We start from the raw sequence: 15,284 nt of genomic DNA on the forward strand, positions 1-15,284 counted from the left end.
AGCAGCTGCGAGGGTCAAAAACTTACATTAGGTGTGGATGTTGTTCAAAAACACCATCCTAGAAGCTCAGGCTAAATATATTCCGCGTTTTAAAAAAGGAGGACGGAAGACCAAATGACAGCCGGCATGGTTAAAAAGTGAAGTGAAGGATGCTATTAGAGCTAAAAGAAAATCCTTCAGAAAATGAAAGAAGGAACCAACTGAAAATAATAAGAAGCAGCATAAGGAATGTCGAGTCGAAGGCAAAGAGGACTTTGAAAAAAAAAATTGCATTGGAGGTAAAAACACAGTAAAAATATTTTTAGGTATATTAAAAGCAGGAAGCCGGCAAAAGAATCGGTTGGACTGCTAGATGACCGAGGGGTAAAAGGGGCGATCAGGGAAGACAAAGCCATAGCAGAGAGATTACATGAATTCTTTGCTTTGGTCTTCACTGAGGAAGATTTGGAAGAGACACCGGTGCCAGAAATGGTATTCAAAGCTGACGAGTCGGAGAAACTGAATGAATTCTCTATAAACCTGGAGGATGTAATGGGCAGTTCTACAAACTGAAGAGTAGCAAATCTCTTGGACTGGATGGTACTGATAGAACTGAAAAATGATCTTGTGGAACTATTGTTAGTAATATGTAATTTATCCTTAAAATCGAGCGTGGTAACGGAAGACTAGAGGGTGGCCAATGTAACGCCGATTTTTAAAAAGGTTCCAGAGGAGATCTGGGAAATTATAGACCAGTGAGTCTGACGTTGGTGCCGGGCAAAATGGTAGAGACTATTATAAAGAACAAAATTACAGAGTATATTCAGAGATTAATGAGACAAAGACAGCATGGATTTAGTGAAAGGAAGTCTTGCCTCACCAATCTATTACATTTATTTGAAGGGGTGAACAAACATGTGGATAAAGGTGAGCCGGTTGATATTGTGTATCTGGATTTTCAGAAGGCGTTTGACAAAGTACCTCATGAAAGCCTCCAGAGGAAATTGGAGAGTCATGAGATAGGTGGTAGTGTTCCATTGTGGATTAAAAACTTGTTAAAAGATATAAAACAGAGTAGGGTTAAATGGTCAGTATTCTTAATGGAGAAGGGTAGATAGTGGGGTTCCGCAGGGTCTGTGTTGGGACCGCTGCTTTTTAACATATTTATAAATGTCCTAGAGATGGGAGTAACTAGTGAGGTAATTCAATTTGATGACGACACAAAGTTATTCAAAGTTGTTAAATCGCGGGAGGATTGTGAAAAAATTACAAGAGGACCTTAAGAGACTGGGCGTCTAAATGGCAGATGACGTTTAATGTGAGCAAGTGCAAAGTGTTGCATGTGGGAAAGAGGAACCCAAGTTATAGCTACATCATGCAAGGTTCCACGTTAGGAGTCACTGACCAAGAAAGGGATCTAGGTGTTGTCATTGATGATACGTTGAAACCTTCTGTTCAGTGTGCTGCTGCGGGCGGCTAAGAAAGCAAATAGAATGTTAGGTATTATTAGGAAATGAATGGAAAACAAAAATGAGGACGTTATAATGCCTTTGTATCGCTCCATGGTGTGATCGCACCTCGAATATTGTGTTCAATTCTGGTCGCCGCATCTCAAAACAAATGTAGTAGAATTAGAAAAGCTGCAGAAAAGGGCAATGAAAATGATAAAGGGGATGGACGACTTCACAATGAGGAAAGGCTGAAGCGGATAGGGCTCTTTAGCTTAGCTTAGAGAAAATACGGCTGAGGGGAGATATGATAGAGGTCTATAAAATAATGAGTGGAGTAGAATGGGTAGACATGAAGCATCTGTTTACGCTTTCCAAAAATACTAGGACTAGGGGGCATGCGATTAAGTTACAAAGTAGTAAATTTAAAACAAATCAGAGAAAATCTTTCTTCACTCAACGTGTAATTAAACTCTGGAATTCGTTGCCAGAGAATGTGGTAAAGGTGGTTAGCTTAGCAGAGTTTAAAAAAGGTTTGGATGGCTTCCTAAAGGAAAAGTCCATAGACAATTATTAAATTGGACTTGGGAAAAATCCACTATTTCTGGGATAAGCAGCATAAAATGTTTTGTACTTTTTGGGGATCTTGCCAGGTATTTGTGACCTGGATTGGCCACTGTTGGAAACAGGATGCTGGGCTTGATGGACCTTTTGTCTGTCCCAGTATGGCAGTACTTATCATAAAACAGTGGCCATACCAATTAATGTTGCTAGGGAAGCCTTTGCTCAGGCTAATTTTCCCTTTCAGTGGAGTGGAGACTCTACTAGATATCTGGGGATTCAGCTGTCTGCTTCTTTGACCAAGTTATATGAGGTCAATATTAAACTTCTCTTACTTTTTACTACAACCTTGCTGACCAATTGGTCTTCGCTGCCTTTGGCACTCCTAGGTTGTTTGGTGCTTTTTTGCATGGTCATCCTGCCAAAATGGCTTTATGTTTTCCAAATAATCTGTTAATATTTCACAGGAAAGACAAATTGCAGCTTCAACAGCTGGTTCAGAAATTTATTTGGAAGGGTCATAATGCTAGATTTACTTATATAAATTTAACTTATGTGCCCCGACATGAAGGTTTGGCTCTGCCGGACCTTGACATCTATAATTGACGCTTGTCATCTCCGGCATATCACTGATTGGTTGAAAAATACTGATTGTTATATTCCCCTCAATTATGAGAAATGGTTTATAGCCCCTTTATCTCCTAGTTATATACTCCATGCCACTCTCAGTATGTTGTCAAAACCTGTTAAGAATAGTTGTCTTATAGCTCCGTTGCACAAGGTTTGGGTGTGGTTATACATAGTAACATAATAGTAACATAGTAGATGACGGCAGAAAAAGACCTGCATTGTCCATCCAGTCTGCCCAACAAGATAAACTCATATGTGCCACTTTTTATGTATACCTTACCTTGATTTGTACCTGTCTTTTTTCAGGGCACAGACTGTATAAGTCTGCCCGGCACTATCCTCACCTCCCAACCACCACCGGCTCTGGCACAGACTGTATAAGTCTGCCCAGCACTATCCCCGCCTCCCACTACCGGCTCTGCCACCCAATCTCGGCTAAGCTCCTGAGGATCCATTCCTTCGGGACAAATAATGAATTACTGTATTTTGAAGTACTTAAACCAACGTTTAGTAGCTAAAGACAGAGTAAAAAGGGTTCACATTAAATTGGGCAAATTGAAACTCAGGATGTGCTATTGTTTAGTATACAGCTGTTTGGTTTTGCAGATCAGCCAGCTTTGTACATATAACTTATTCCCTTATCTATGATCTACAGCTATGTATGTTAAAGACATTTAATTTTAAAGTGACAGCATGGCTGCCCTTGTGGGGCAATTGTGACTGTCCAGTTGGACTGGCCAGTAGATCCTTTAATGTTTGGGGAGCCAAGGGTCTCCATCTATTGCAACACTGCCTTGATGATGATGGGGAACTGCTTTTTTTTGCCCAATTGTGAACTCGTTATGATCTTTCTCCAGCGGATTCTTTCTCCTGTTTGTAATTGAAGCATTATGTTTCATCTTTACCCACCTCTGCTCTGACTGAGGATGGAACTGATCGTGTGCAAGCGACTATCTTATTGGGAGGTTCTTCTAGCCCATGTGCTTCTTTTTACTACAAGGTTTTGAAGGCTGATCTTGCACCGTTGTACTTCCAGAAAGGGATGGATGCATGGGCTCGAGACTTGGAGACTGAGGTATTGGCGGACTTGTTTAAGAAATTGGTGTGCACGTCTCTCATTAAGTTGTCCTTGGCAGTCCATTGGGAACAGCAATACAAATTTTTGTTTCGTACTTAAATTTCACCTAAGCGAGCCCTTCAGATGAAGCTTGCACAGAATAGTCTGTTAAGCCTAATAAACTTAAACGAACTTCATTGTTCTACCTGTTTCTTCTGGCCAGACGCACCATCTTGGTGCAGTGGATGCTCCCGTACACTCCTACTATGATGCAATGGCTCAATTTGGTTTATACCATGCTGATATTGGAGTGCCACAAGGTGGACTGAGACCATCTGGGTCCCTGGAAGAAATTTCAGCTGATTTGGGAGCCTTTATGGACTGTCATGCCACACAGACTATGGAGCTGGACCTTGAACTGATGTTGCTTGGACCCACCCTCCAGGTGTTCGCTAGACTTGGATAAAAAAACAACCAGGTCTGGAGATGTTGTGTTGGATTCTGTGTGTGTGTGTGTGTGTGGGGGGGGGGGGGGGGGGGGGGGGGGTTAATGTTACTTACAAAAACAAATTTGTGCTTATTGGAGACTTGATATACCATTTTTCACAACAAATCAAAGCTGCACTGCTGGTTTTCTTACATCTGACCATTGGTCTGGGGGTGATAACCTGAAGAGTAGTTCAGTTTAATCTGCAGAATCCTGCACAAGTTCTGCCAAAATCTTGATGTGAACTGCATTTCTCTGTCCAACACAATAAATTTGGAAAGACCATGCAGATTAAAGATCTTCTTAAAAAAGTGTTGAGCCAAAGAAGGAGCTGAAGGCAGCCTGGACAAGGGAACAGAGCAGTGGCGTAGCCACAGGTGGGCTTGGGTGGGCCAGGGCCCACCCATTTATGGCTCAGACCCACCCAACAGTAGCACATGTTTAGTGGTAACTAGTGGGAATCTCAAGCTCCGCCAGCTGAAGATTTCCCCCTGACCCAATTCTTGCCTAGGCCCACCCAAAATCGGTTGTCTGGCTACGCCCCTGGAACAGAGTGGGCCATTTTAGAAAACCAGTCCACGATGACCCATATTGTAGTGAAGCTATCAGACTCTGGAAGGTCTGTGATGAAATCCATGGCTATATGAGTCCAAGGAGCTTTGGGGGGTCCAGAAGTGGTTGGTGGAGTCCTTGGGTTGGGAATGGGATGGTTTGTGATGAGCACAGACTGAACAGAAGGCCATGTAGTTGTGCACATCCCTCTTCAGTTGAGGCTATCAATAGGTCCTAGAAATAAACTCCAACATCCCCTGTATCCTGGGATGACCGGTGATCCTGGAGTCATGTCCCTATCTCAGTACCTTGTCCCAAAGTTGTTTGGGCACCACTGTCTTGCCCGGGGGAACTGGTACAACCACTGCTGCCTGGATCTTAGCAGGATCTAGGATGGTCTGAAGGTCGGGATTCTCCTCAGTTATCTCCTTGGAATGGGAGTAGGCGTCGGCTCATATATTCTTTCCAGCTGGATGGAAGACCACCTTAAAATCGAACCGGGAGAAAAATCAAGACCAACAGGCTTGGCAGGGTTAAGTCTACAGGACTCCTTTAGGTATAACGAGTGTTTGTGATCTGTAGTCACAGTAAATTAATGTTTGGTTCCCTCTAGAAGATGATGTCACTCCTTGAGTGCTAACTTGATGGCCAAAAATTCTTGGCCACCGATGTTCTCTGTGGGAGAGAACTTCTTAGAGAAGAAGACACAGGGTAGCAATTTGCCATTTGCACCTGGTTGACAGAGGATGGCCCCTGCCCCTACAGAAGATGCATTGACCTCCATGAAGAAGGAATTTTTCTGGTTCAGGATGATGGAGTACCTGGGCTGTCATGACAGCTTGTTTCAGATGGTTGAAGGCTAAAGTTGCTTCCTCTGGCCAGTCTCGGGTATTATCTTTTCTTTGGGTCAAGGCAGTAAGAGGCACAGCTATGGAGGAATAGTTCTGAATACTGGTGGTAGTAAATAACAATGCAGTGCACGTCAGCCAGTCATGGATGGCGTAGAGCTTGGCGGAGTCCATCTGCAGACCCATGTCAGATATAATATAGCCCAGGAAAGAAAGTTAATTTTGCTCAAAGATTTATTTCTCTAATTTGGTATATAGGCAATTGTCGCGCAGGCACAGTAACACCTGTTTGACATCCTCACAAAGCTGACCCAACATCTTGCAGAATATCAGGATATCGTCTAAATGCACCAGGACACATTTTTGTAACAGGTCCTGGAAGATGTCATTTACAAAAATTTGAAAGACTGCTGGCATGTTAGAGAGTCTAAAAGGTATAACCAGGTATTCATAGTGGCCGTCCCTGGTGTTAAAGGTCGTCTTCCACTCATCCCCCTCTCGAATGCGAATCAAGTTGTATGCTCCCCTTAGATCCAGCTTGGAGAAAATGCAGGCTCCTTGTAGCCAATCAAATAATTCAGAGATCAAAGGGAATGGGTATTTGTTCTTGATGGTGATAGCATTTAATCCATGGTAGTTGATGCAAGGATGTAAGATGCCAACCTTCTTTCCCCTAAAGAAAGAGCCCGCTCCAGCTGGGGAAGTGGACAGGCGAATTAAGCCCGTCTGCAGGTTGTCTGTGATGTAGTCAGACATGGCCTGGGTCTCTGGAATGGAGAACGGGTAAACCTAGCCCCAGGGAGGCATCTTGCCAGGTTGCAGCTTGATAGGACAATCCTGGGGGAAGGGTCTCAGCCTGTTTCTTGGAGAATACATCGACGTAAGCCACATATTGCTGGGGCATTCCCTCCAGGGTCTCCAACTTGGTGACTGCTATGGCAAGAGACGGAATCACTGGGTCAAAGCAGCGATATTGGTACTGCCTACTCCAAGGCTGAGAGCTCCCTTGCCCCCCCCCCCCCCGTCAATTATCAGGTTGTGTTCCTGCAGCTAGGGGAGTCCCAGGATAATAGGATTTACAGACGTCTGCAGGACATATAGACTTATAACTTCTCTGTGGAGTACCTTAATTCTCAGGTGTATGGAAACTGTCTTGGCCTTGTTGTGCCCCTGAATATCCCCATATACGGACAAAACTGGGATAGCCCTAGGGAGGGCCTGAGTGGGGATGTTATAGTGCTGGACATCAATTAAATTTCCTCTTGCTCAGGAGTCAATAAAAAATCTCCGTAGTTACTGATGCTCGCTCTAGCTGTATGGATGCAGGACTCAAGAGTTGCGTGTAGGGAATCTGGGTTTGAGAACCTAGTGCTGCTTCCCCTGCCAGGGCTAGGCTGGGTAGTTTCCTGCGTTATTTGGGTATTTAAATGCGTAGTGTCCCTTCTCCATGTAGTACAAACATAGATTCAGGTACTGGTGTCTCTGTTTCTCAGACTCAGGAAGGGAAGATCGGTCCACCTGCGTGGGTTCTAAAAGTTTAGGAAGCGAGGTATCCCTCATGGATGGACATGGGGCATGCTGGAAGGTAGTTGCCAGTCGAATCTTTCTGTGGGCAGATTGTCACTCTTGAGCCCACCTGGGTACAGAGGTGGATGACATCATCCAGTGACAAAGGGAGATCCCATCCGGCTAGCCCATCCTTTATGTGAGGCGCCAACACTTGCCATAATACCATTGTTAGGCTATCATTGTTCCAGTTTATCTCAGCTGCGAGAGTACAGAATTGAATGGCATAATTACTTAGGGTTTGGGTCTCTAGTCTCAGAAGCTTAGATGCTGCAGAGGATGCCTTGTCTGGTTCTTCAAACAAAGACTCTCTGAAATTGTTCCAGGAAACCCTCCAGGCTGTTGAGTACTAGATTGTGTCATTCCCATAATGGAGATGCCCAAGCTAGGGCCTGACCTGACAGTAGAGACATGAAGTAGGCAACCTGGGCGCTGTCAGAGATGAAATCTGTAGCCTGGAGTTCAAAGATGATCTTACATTGATTGACGATGAAGCTCCTGCAGGCTTTAGGGCTTCCATCATAATTGGGAGGAGCTGTGAGCCTGAGTCCCGATGCTGGAGACGTGGCTATGGGGACAGGTGCAGTGGCCACCAGGGAATGGGTGGTGGCCTATGGGGCTGAGGAAATTTGGAGATGATCCATATGGGCAGTCATGTCCTGTACTGAGCTACAGAGTTGTTGAAATTGGAGAGCCAACTGCTGCAAAAGCTGTAAGACCAGTGACTCACCACAGCTCATGGCCTTCGCAATCTGTCAAAGTCCTTCGTTGGTGAGCTCTTGGGCCATTGGGTGAGACATGCCAGGGAAGACCCAGTCTAGCTGAGAAGTCAGTGGATAACCCCGAGAGGCTGGTGCGGTGAAAACTGATCTGTGGGTGGCTCTAAAAAGAGCCCTTGGGGACAGACCTGGTGGTCCAGGGAATCGGGTGGCTCTGAAAAGAGCCTTTGGAGGCAGGTCTGGTGAACCAGAACCTGGGGTGGCTCTGAAAAGAGCCCTTGGAGGCAGGCCTGGTGAACCAGAACCTGGGGTGGAAATGTTGGGAGGAGGTTGGTCCAGGAAAACCAGGACTGGAACGCTGAGACAGGAATGCTGGAACAAGAACGCTGAGACAGGCTGAGGCAAGAATGCTGGGACAAGAACTCTGAGACAGGCTGAGGCAAAAACGCTGGGACAAGAACTCTGAGACAGGCTGAGGCAGGAACGCTGGGACAGGAATGTTGGGACAGAGATGCTGAGTCAGGAACGCTGAGGCAGGAGCACTGGGACCAACAGAGGTCACAGAACAGAGAGAAAGCAGAGAAAGAAAGAATAAATGAAAGAAAGATTCATAGTTATAGAGAATTAGTTTCTATCCAGGTTGGGGGAGGGGGGTAAAACCCCCTCGCGAAAAACCATAGGCTATTAGACGGATCTGAAACTCTCTCCAAGCCTAGTTTTTCAGAGTTCCTTTGTCTGCAGCGTGGTTTTATAGGCTGTTGTGAGCATCCACCTCTCCTCTACCCTGGACCAATCATAGGTGCTGTATATGGGCTAGAGACTTGTAATTGGGACTTTCATATGTGCTGGAAGCTTGCAATTTGTCCTTGCCACACCTCTTCTCAGTAACTTATTTTCATAACAGGATATACTGTAGCTCCACCCCCTCACGCCTGGGTGTGATGTAAGGAAGAAACAGGATTCCGGTTAGTCTGATGTCAGTAGTCGTGGCAGCTTTTCCGGAACCCAGCACCCAGGAATGGAGAGAGGACCACAAAAACTAACCTCGTCACCTACCCTCGAAGGATAGGTGAGGAAATATAAACTAAATTCAGGATTTCTCCCTATTTCTTTGGAGGCAGTAAGGCAAATTAGATTGTCTGAAACAATATAAGTTTATTTAAAACATTCTTATCTCTTGTATAATAAGCAACAAATGAATTCCTCTTTACATCAGAACCCCCCCCCCCCCCCCCCCAAATGTTAACTTTAGTATCTTTCCAAACAGGTTTTCCATTAATAACTTTATTTTACTTGTTTTCTCTCTGCAGAGACCTCCTTCATCATTAAAGAGCACTTATTAGATAAGTATCCCCTCAACTATATATTCATAAATTTCTCAAAACAAACATGAAATATATTTTATTTTGCTATAACCCTTAAGAATGGATTCTTTGGGTATTATTTCTTCTATTCACATATATCTCCAACTGCTCATCCACTATCACCGAAGAATAAGGTAAGTATGATTTTCTTTCAACTTTCCCTTTTCCCTTTTTAGATTTTCCCTGCTTTCCCAAAATCACTTAGCTGAGGCAGGTTTTCTCTCATTGGTGTGTAGCGTAGACTTTCTTGCGTGGGGGCCCGTGTTGTTTTCCGGAACTCCGACAGTCCGCTCCAGTATACAGCTTCTTCCTAAACCTTTTGCTTAAATAACTATAAGAAGGCAAAACCCTGCCTCTCCTGCATTTTGAATTTACAATTTTAAAACTATTGGGAAGTATTACCAAATACTGTGGCCAATTTAAACTAACAAAATAAAATTAACCAAAATTCCCTTTCACTCCAGGCCTTTGCTATTTTTTTTTTATTTCCCTAAACTGTGAAAGAGTGACTGAGCCTTTCATCATATGCACCACACTCAACATTCCATCATCAGCTCCACAATACTCCCCATACATTTACCTAGCTCACCAATATTCTTTCACTGTTTCCTGCTATTTGATGTCTTTAAATATTCCCTTACCACAACCACCCTGTTCTGAACTGGCTTTCATTTAAAAACTTCAACTTATTTCCCCCTGCAATTCATTCAGCAGTTACCCAAAATTCCCAAACTCAGAAGAAATTAATTTAGACCTTTCCCCAATTACACCTTCACTCTCCCACTCTTCCCTTAATACCTTTACTGTCACCCAAACTCACTCCAATAACTCTTATTTTCCTCAAATTCACCTCTGCCTCTCTCACTCAGAGCAGCACCTCCACTCACTTCAGCTGTCAGACCCACTCTGCCAACTGCCAGCTGCTGTTACCAAGCCAACAGAAGCTCAGTTCTCAGCAAATTCCAAGGACCTATGCTGCTGGCCACAACGGAACTCTGGGACTCAGGTAATTTTATTTATTTTATTAACCCCTAGGTTACAATACCAGGTATCTGAGTTGCCTTAGCAACATGAGACCCCATCAGAGCATGTGGCCAGCCAGAAATTCCTTCTTGTGGCTGATAGGAAAAAGAGAGATGGGGGATGGGAAATAGTGCAGTATACCTGAAATAAAACTTAATTAAAGACACCCCCTCCCCAATCCCCACTAATGGTTGCCAGTAAGTCAGGGTGTGGGGCACAGCACAGACTGTGACATGATGGGGAGAGTGTTTCTGATGTTATAGTAGGTGATAATCTGGCATCCAGTGATCATCTTAATATTAAGATAGGTGTGGAAAGGGTACTTTCAAATGTGAAGGTTCCAGACTTAAAAAATCTAACTTTATTCGGATGGGGGATTACCTCAAGGAATTGCTGTCTAGATGGGAACAACTGGAAGAAGTTGGAAAGCAGTGGGCAAAGCTGAAAGAAGCTATTCTAAGGGCAACAAATATTTTGTATGGAAAGTAAATAAAAGAGGAAAAGAAGGCTGATTTTTTTTTTGTTACATTTGTACCCTGTGCTTTCCCACTCATGGCAGGCTCAATGTGGCTTACATGGGGCAATGGAGGGTTAAGTGACTTGCCCAGAGTCACAAGGAGCTGCCTGTGCCTGAAATGGGAATTGAACTCAGTTTCTCAGTTCCCCAGGACCAAAGTCATATTCAGAAATGGATTACTGCTAATTTTCTTAACCTGAATACAGAAAAACTACCTCATGGTGGGAAGGTTGAAGCCAAGTCTTTTGCCTCCAATGGATAGTAAGTTGGATGGTATTATTTATTTGTTTGCTACATTTATACCCACATTTTTCCACCTATTTGCATGCTCAATGTGGCTTACAAAGTATCGTAAAGGTGATTGTCATTACGGTTGATAACAAATACAAGGTTGTGTTATGATCACAGGTAGAAGTGTATCAGGTGTCATGGGGTCGAGGATATTACATTGTCCAGTACGATCATAGATTGTGTTGTGTTGCTGGGTGTGGGGGTTTAGGTTGGATCGGTGGGATAAGCTTTTTTGAAGAGGTGGGTTTTCAATGATTTCCTGAAGTTTAGGTGGTTATGTATTGTTTTCACTGCATGCGGGAGTCCATTCCATAGTTGTGTGCTTATGTAGGAGAAGCTAGATGCGTGAGTTGTTTTGTATTTTAGCCCTTTACAGTCTGGGTAATGTAGGTTTAGGTATGATCATGCTGATCTGAGTCTGTTTTTAGTTGGTAGATCAATGAGGTCTGTCATGTATCCTGGGACTATGCCGTAAATGATTTTGTGGACTAAAGAGCAGATTTTGAAGATGATCCGTTCTTTGATTGGGAGCCAGTGCATCTTTTCTTGAAGGGGTTTAGCACTTTTGAATCGTGTTTTACCATATATCAGTCTGGCTGCTGTATTTTGGACAGTCTGGAGTTTTTTGTGTGTTGTTCTTTGCATCCCGCATATATTCCATTGCAGTAATCTGCATGGCTTAGGACTGTTGATTGTATTAGTTTATGAAAGGTATCCCTCGGGAAGAAATGTTTTATTCGTTTGAGTTTCCACATTGAGTAGAACATTTTCTGTATTACGGTTTTTACTTGGCTCTCGAGAGTGAGGTTGCAGTCGATAGTTACTCCAAGTATTTTTAGGCTATCTGAAATAGGGAGTGTGTGTCCTGGGGTGTTTAAGGTTGCGGGTTTGAAGTTGTTATGTTGAGAAGAGAGGATAAGGCAGTGTGTTTTTTTCGGTGTTCAGTTTCAGTTAGAATGAGTTTGCCCAGGAGTTCATGATGTTCAGGCTATCATTTATTTAATTGGTTATTTCAGTCATGTCTGAACGGAATGTAGATTGTAACGTCATCTGCATAGATGAATGGGTTAAGGCCTCGTTTGGATAAGGACTTTGCCAATGGGATCATCATCATGTTGAAGAGTATTGGTGATAATGGTGATCCTTGGGGTACTCCACAGGCTGCTTTCCACGGTGGTGGTATGTTTGAATTTTATTTTACTTGGTATGTTCTGGTGGTTAGAAAGCTCTTGATCCAATTGTGTACGTTTCCAACAATCCCGAAGTGGCTGAGGAGTCTTAGTAGTATATTATGGTTTACCATGTCGAATGCGCTGGACATGTCGAATTGAAGGAGAAGTATGCTTTTATCTGTGGCTATTTCCTGTTTGAATTTGGCCAGGAGAGTGACTAGGACGGTTTTGGTACTATGGTGGGAGTGAAATCCTAATTGTGAGTCGTGTAGTACTGAGTACTTGTCCAGGTATTCCGTAAGCTCTTTGGTTACCAAACTCTCCAACAATTTTACTACTAGAGGGATGGACGCAATTGGGCAGTAGTTGGTTACAACGTCATTTCAAACTACAGTGCACAGTTTAAGGGTATGGACAGATTTAGTTTTAGAGGGTAAATCTAAAATCCCATCATCCAGCATTTCCCCTCCCTCTCCTCCCCAAAATGTTCATTGCGACTTGCCCCCTCCCTCCCATACTTATCTTGCCCCTCTGGCGCCATCCCAAATATTTCAGCCTAGGGAGAGACGCCACTGGGGCGAGGGCAGTGATCTGTGAAGAAATGCCTTCTATTGACTTTTCTTTGTTGAATATTTAGATTGGAAGTATAGAAATGTTTTGAACTAAATAATGTATATACTTATTTACTAATTAAGTTGGCTTCGAACAGGCTTATTTTGATAATAGAATTCATAAATGTAAAAAAAAAAGTTCTAAATGAATCAATAAATAAACTGGGTCCAATCAATCTGGAAATGGCTACAGTTTTTCTCCCGAGAATAATGTACTTCCAAACAGGTCTAACAGCAGCCTACCTCTAATCGTTCTATCAATTGCTCGGAATTCGCTTCTCTTTGCCTTTCATCTTCTCCGACCTTCCCCCGCCACGCCTCATTTCCGCAGCCGGTTGCTAGGATATCGTGACGCAGTTGCCTCGGCTGCGAGGCTGCACGCATGTGCGCTACATGGTCCTGGACTCAGAGCGTCATGGCTGCCTTTCAAGTAAACAAGAAGCGGGATAAGCTGTGGTAACCGTGGCAGTGAGAGAGGAGAGCGCAAGAAGAAGGCTCCGGCACTCGCCATGCATCACCAGAGGGTAACTCTACAGGGAGTGGTAGATTGGGTTGCTCCCGAATGAGAAGCTAACCGGGCTGAGTGAAAACTTTATGTTCCTCTTCTTTCACCTGGTACCAGTGATACTAAGGGGCTCATTTTCAAAGCACTTAGACTTACAAAGTTCCATAGGTTACTATGCAACTTTGGAAGTCTAAGTGCTTTTGAAAATACGCCTCTATGTGTCCTTTCTGGTTCTTGATGGTGAATTCTTATGTCGTTTCTTGATGATTAATTTTGATAGTCTCGCAGACACAGTGAGCTGTAGCTCAGTTTCTTTGCTCATAATAGAGTAATGTTTTTGGTGGTAGCATTCCTCAGTTCAAATCATGTTTACCTTACATTCTCAGTGTAGTGTCTGTTTTCCATGATTCTACCCATTTAATTCAGTATTGCTTCAGAAAGGGGTTGTCAGAAATGAGCTTTCTGGAACTAAGCTGGCAACTGTTCTGTGGTCGTTGGTGTCTATTTCAGCTGCCATTGCTGCAGAGTCCTGGTTTTCTTGCCACCGGTAGCATCCAGAGTAGATAGTTACATGGGGACACAAATGTACCCCGCTGCCGCCCATCCCTGCGGAAATCTAACCCTTTCCCATGAGAATCTAACCTGTCACCACCTCAAGTAATCTCCATTCCCACCTGTGGCCTACCCCCGCCACACTGTATCGCACCTTGCAGCACAGTCACCTAGACCCCCTCACCAAGAAATCCAGATTCTAAATACTGATAAAAGTAACATAAAAGCATTTTTTCATACTCTGCTAAATAAAAAAAAGCACATTAACCCCCCCCCCCCCAAACAAACATCCTTGAGCAACTGTCACAAAACGCCTAGCCTAGGGTTGCCCTACAGCCACTTAGAGGGTCTGTCCCCAGCACAGCTCAGGTCCGCCTGCAACTGCTTTTTGGTTGTATATTAAAGAAGGGAAATGTAAGTTATTTGTAACAGCTTAAAACAAGATCAGCTTGAACATACCTTAATCTCCACTACCCAAACAATAAGGAACTCAAATACAAATCAACATACGCATCTAGCTTCTCCTATTTAAGCGCACAACTATGGAACGCACTGTCAAAAATAGTAAAAACAACATACGGCCATCTAAAATTCCGGAAAAAAAACAAACCTGTTCCAAAAGGCATACCCCACTGACCCAACATAAGAACCAGAGTACCTACTACACAACAACACCAAGAACGAAATGGACTCATCCTAATTCTCCCTCTTCCTACCTAATGTTCCCTCTTCCTGCCTAATGTTCCACAATGTATCTATCATATATGAACCCTATTCTACCACAACCATACCTTGTACTTTTTCACACTTTGTATTTGTTCAGACCAGAACCGGCGAACGCCGCTATGGTACTATGTAAGCCACATTGAGCCTGCAAATAGGTGGGAAAATGTGGGATACAAATGTAACAAATAAATAAATAAAACATAACATGCACCACCTGCTGGCCAAACTACAGAAACACACAAAGAATCAATAAGAGCAATTCTACAGGCTTAAAACAGTGTTCTGTCACACCTTCCTCCTCAAGAGAGAGATCCCGAACTGCGGCCTCCACACACTGCTGATCGGGTCTCGATAGTCCAGTATCAGGGTGGTTTTGGCTTTTCCTTCCTGTAGAGGCCATCAGCTTTGCTATGTTCATGGCCCTTCCGGTGCTTATAACACCACACTCAGTACATGCTATCAGTTTTAATCCTGTATGCTTCAATTTGTGAATAGTGAGGAGTATCTTCTGACAGAAGCTTTTACCACACTCAGCACATGTGAATGGTTTTACCCCTGTGTGTATTTTTTGGTGCTGGTTAGCTGTGATTTATGAATAAAGCTTTTTCTACATTCGGTGCATGTAAACGGTTTCTTCCCTGAAGGGATTCTTTGCAGCTTGACAATATTTTCAGGC

The 15,284-nt window shown here is 43.6% G+C and overlaps 1 protein-coding gene across 3 annotated transcripts in view; it reads left to right on the forward strand.

Annotated features, from left to right (window-relative positions):
- The first annotated feature begins 13,208 nt into the window (after window positions 1-13,208).
- Window positions 13,209-15,284, forward strand: part of WDR60 (WD repeat domain 60) — a 303,464-nt gene continuing 301,388 nt past the window's right edge. For all 3 annotated transcript variants that reach the window (XM_030198750.1, XM_030198757.1, XM_030198766.1), the window contains exon 1: window positions 13,209-13,349. In XM_030198750.1, coding sequence (XP_030054610.1) covers window positions 13,335-13,349 — 15 coding nt within the window. In that variant the 5' untranslated portion in view covers window positions 13,209-13,334. The remainder of the gene's footprint in view (window positions 13,350-15,284) is intronic.

Source organism: Microcaecilia unicolor, chromosome 1, assembly GCF_901765095.1.
Source record: "Microcaecilia unicolor chromosome 1, aMicUni1.1, whole genome shotgun sequence".
Taxonomy (NCBI): Eukaryota; Metazoa; Chordata; class Amphibia; order Gymnophiona; family Siphonopidae; genus Microcaecilia; species Microcaecilia unicolor.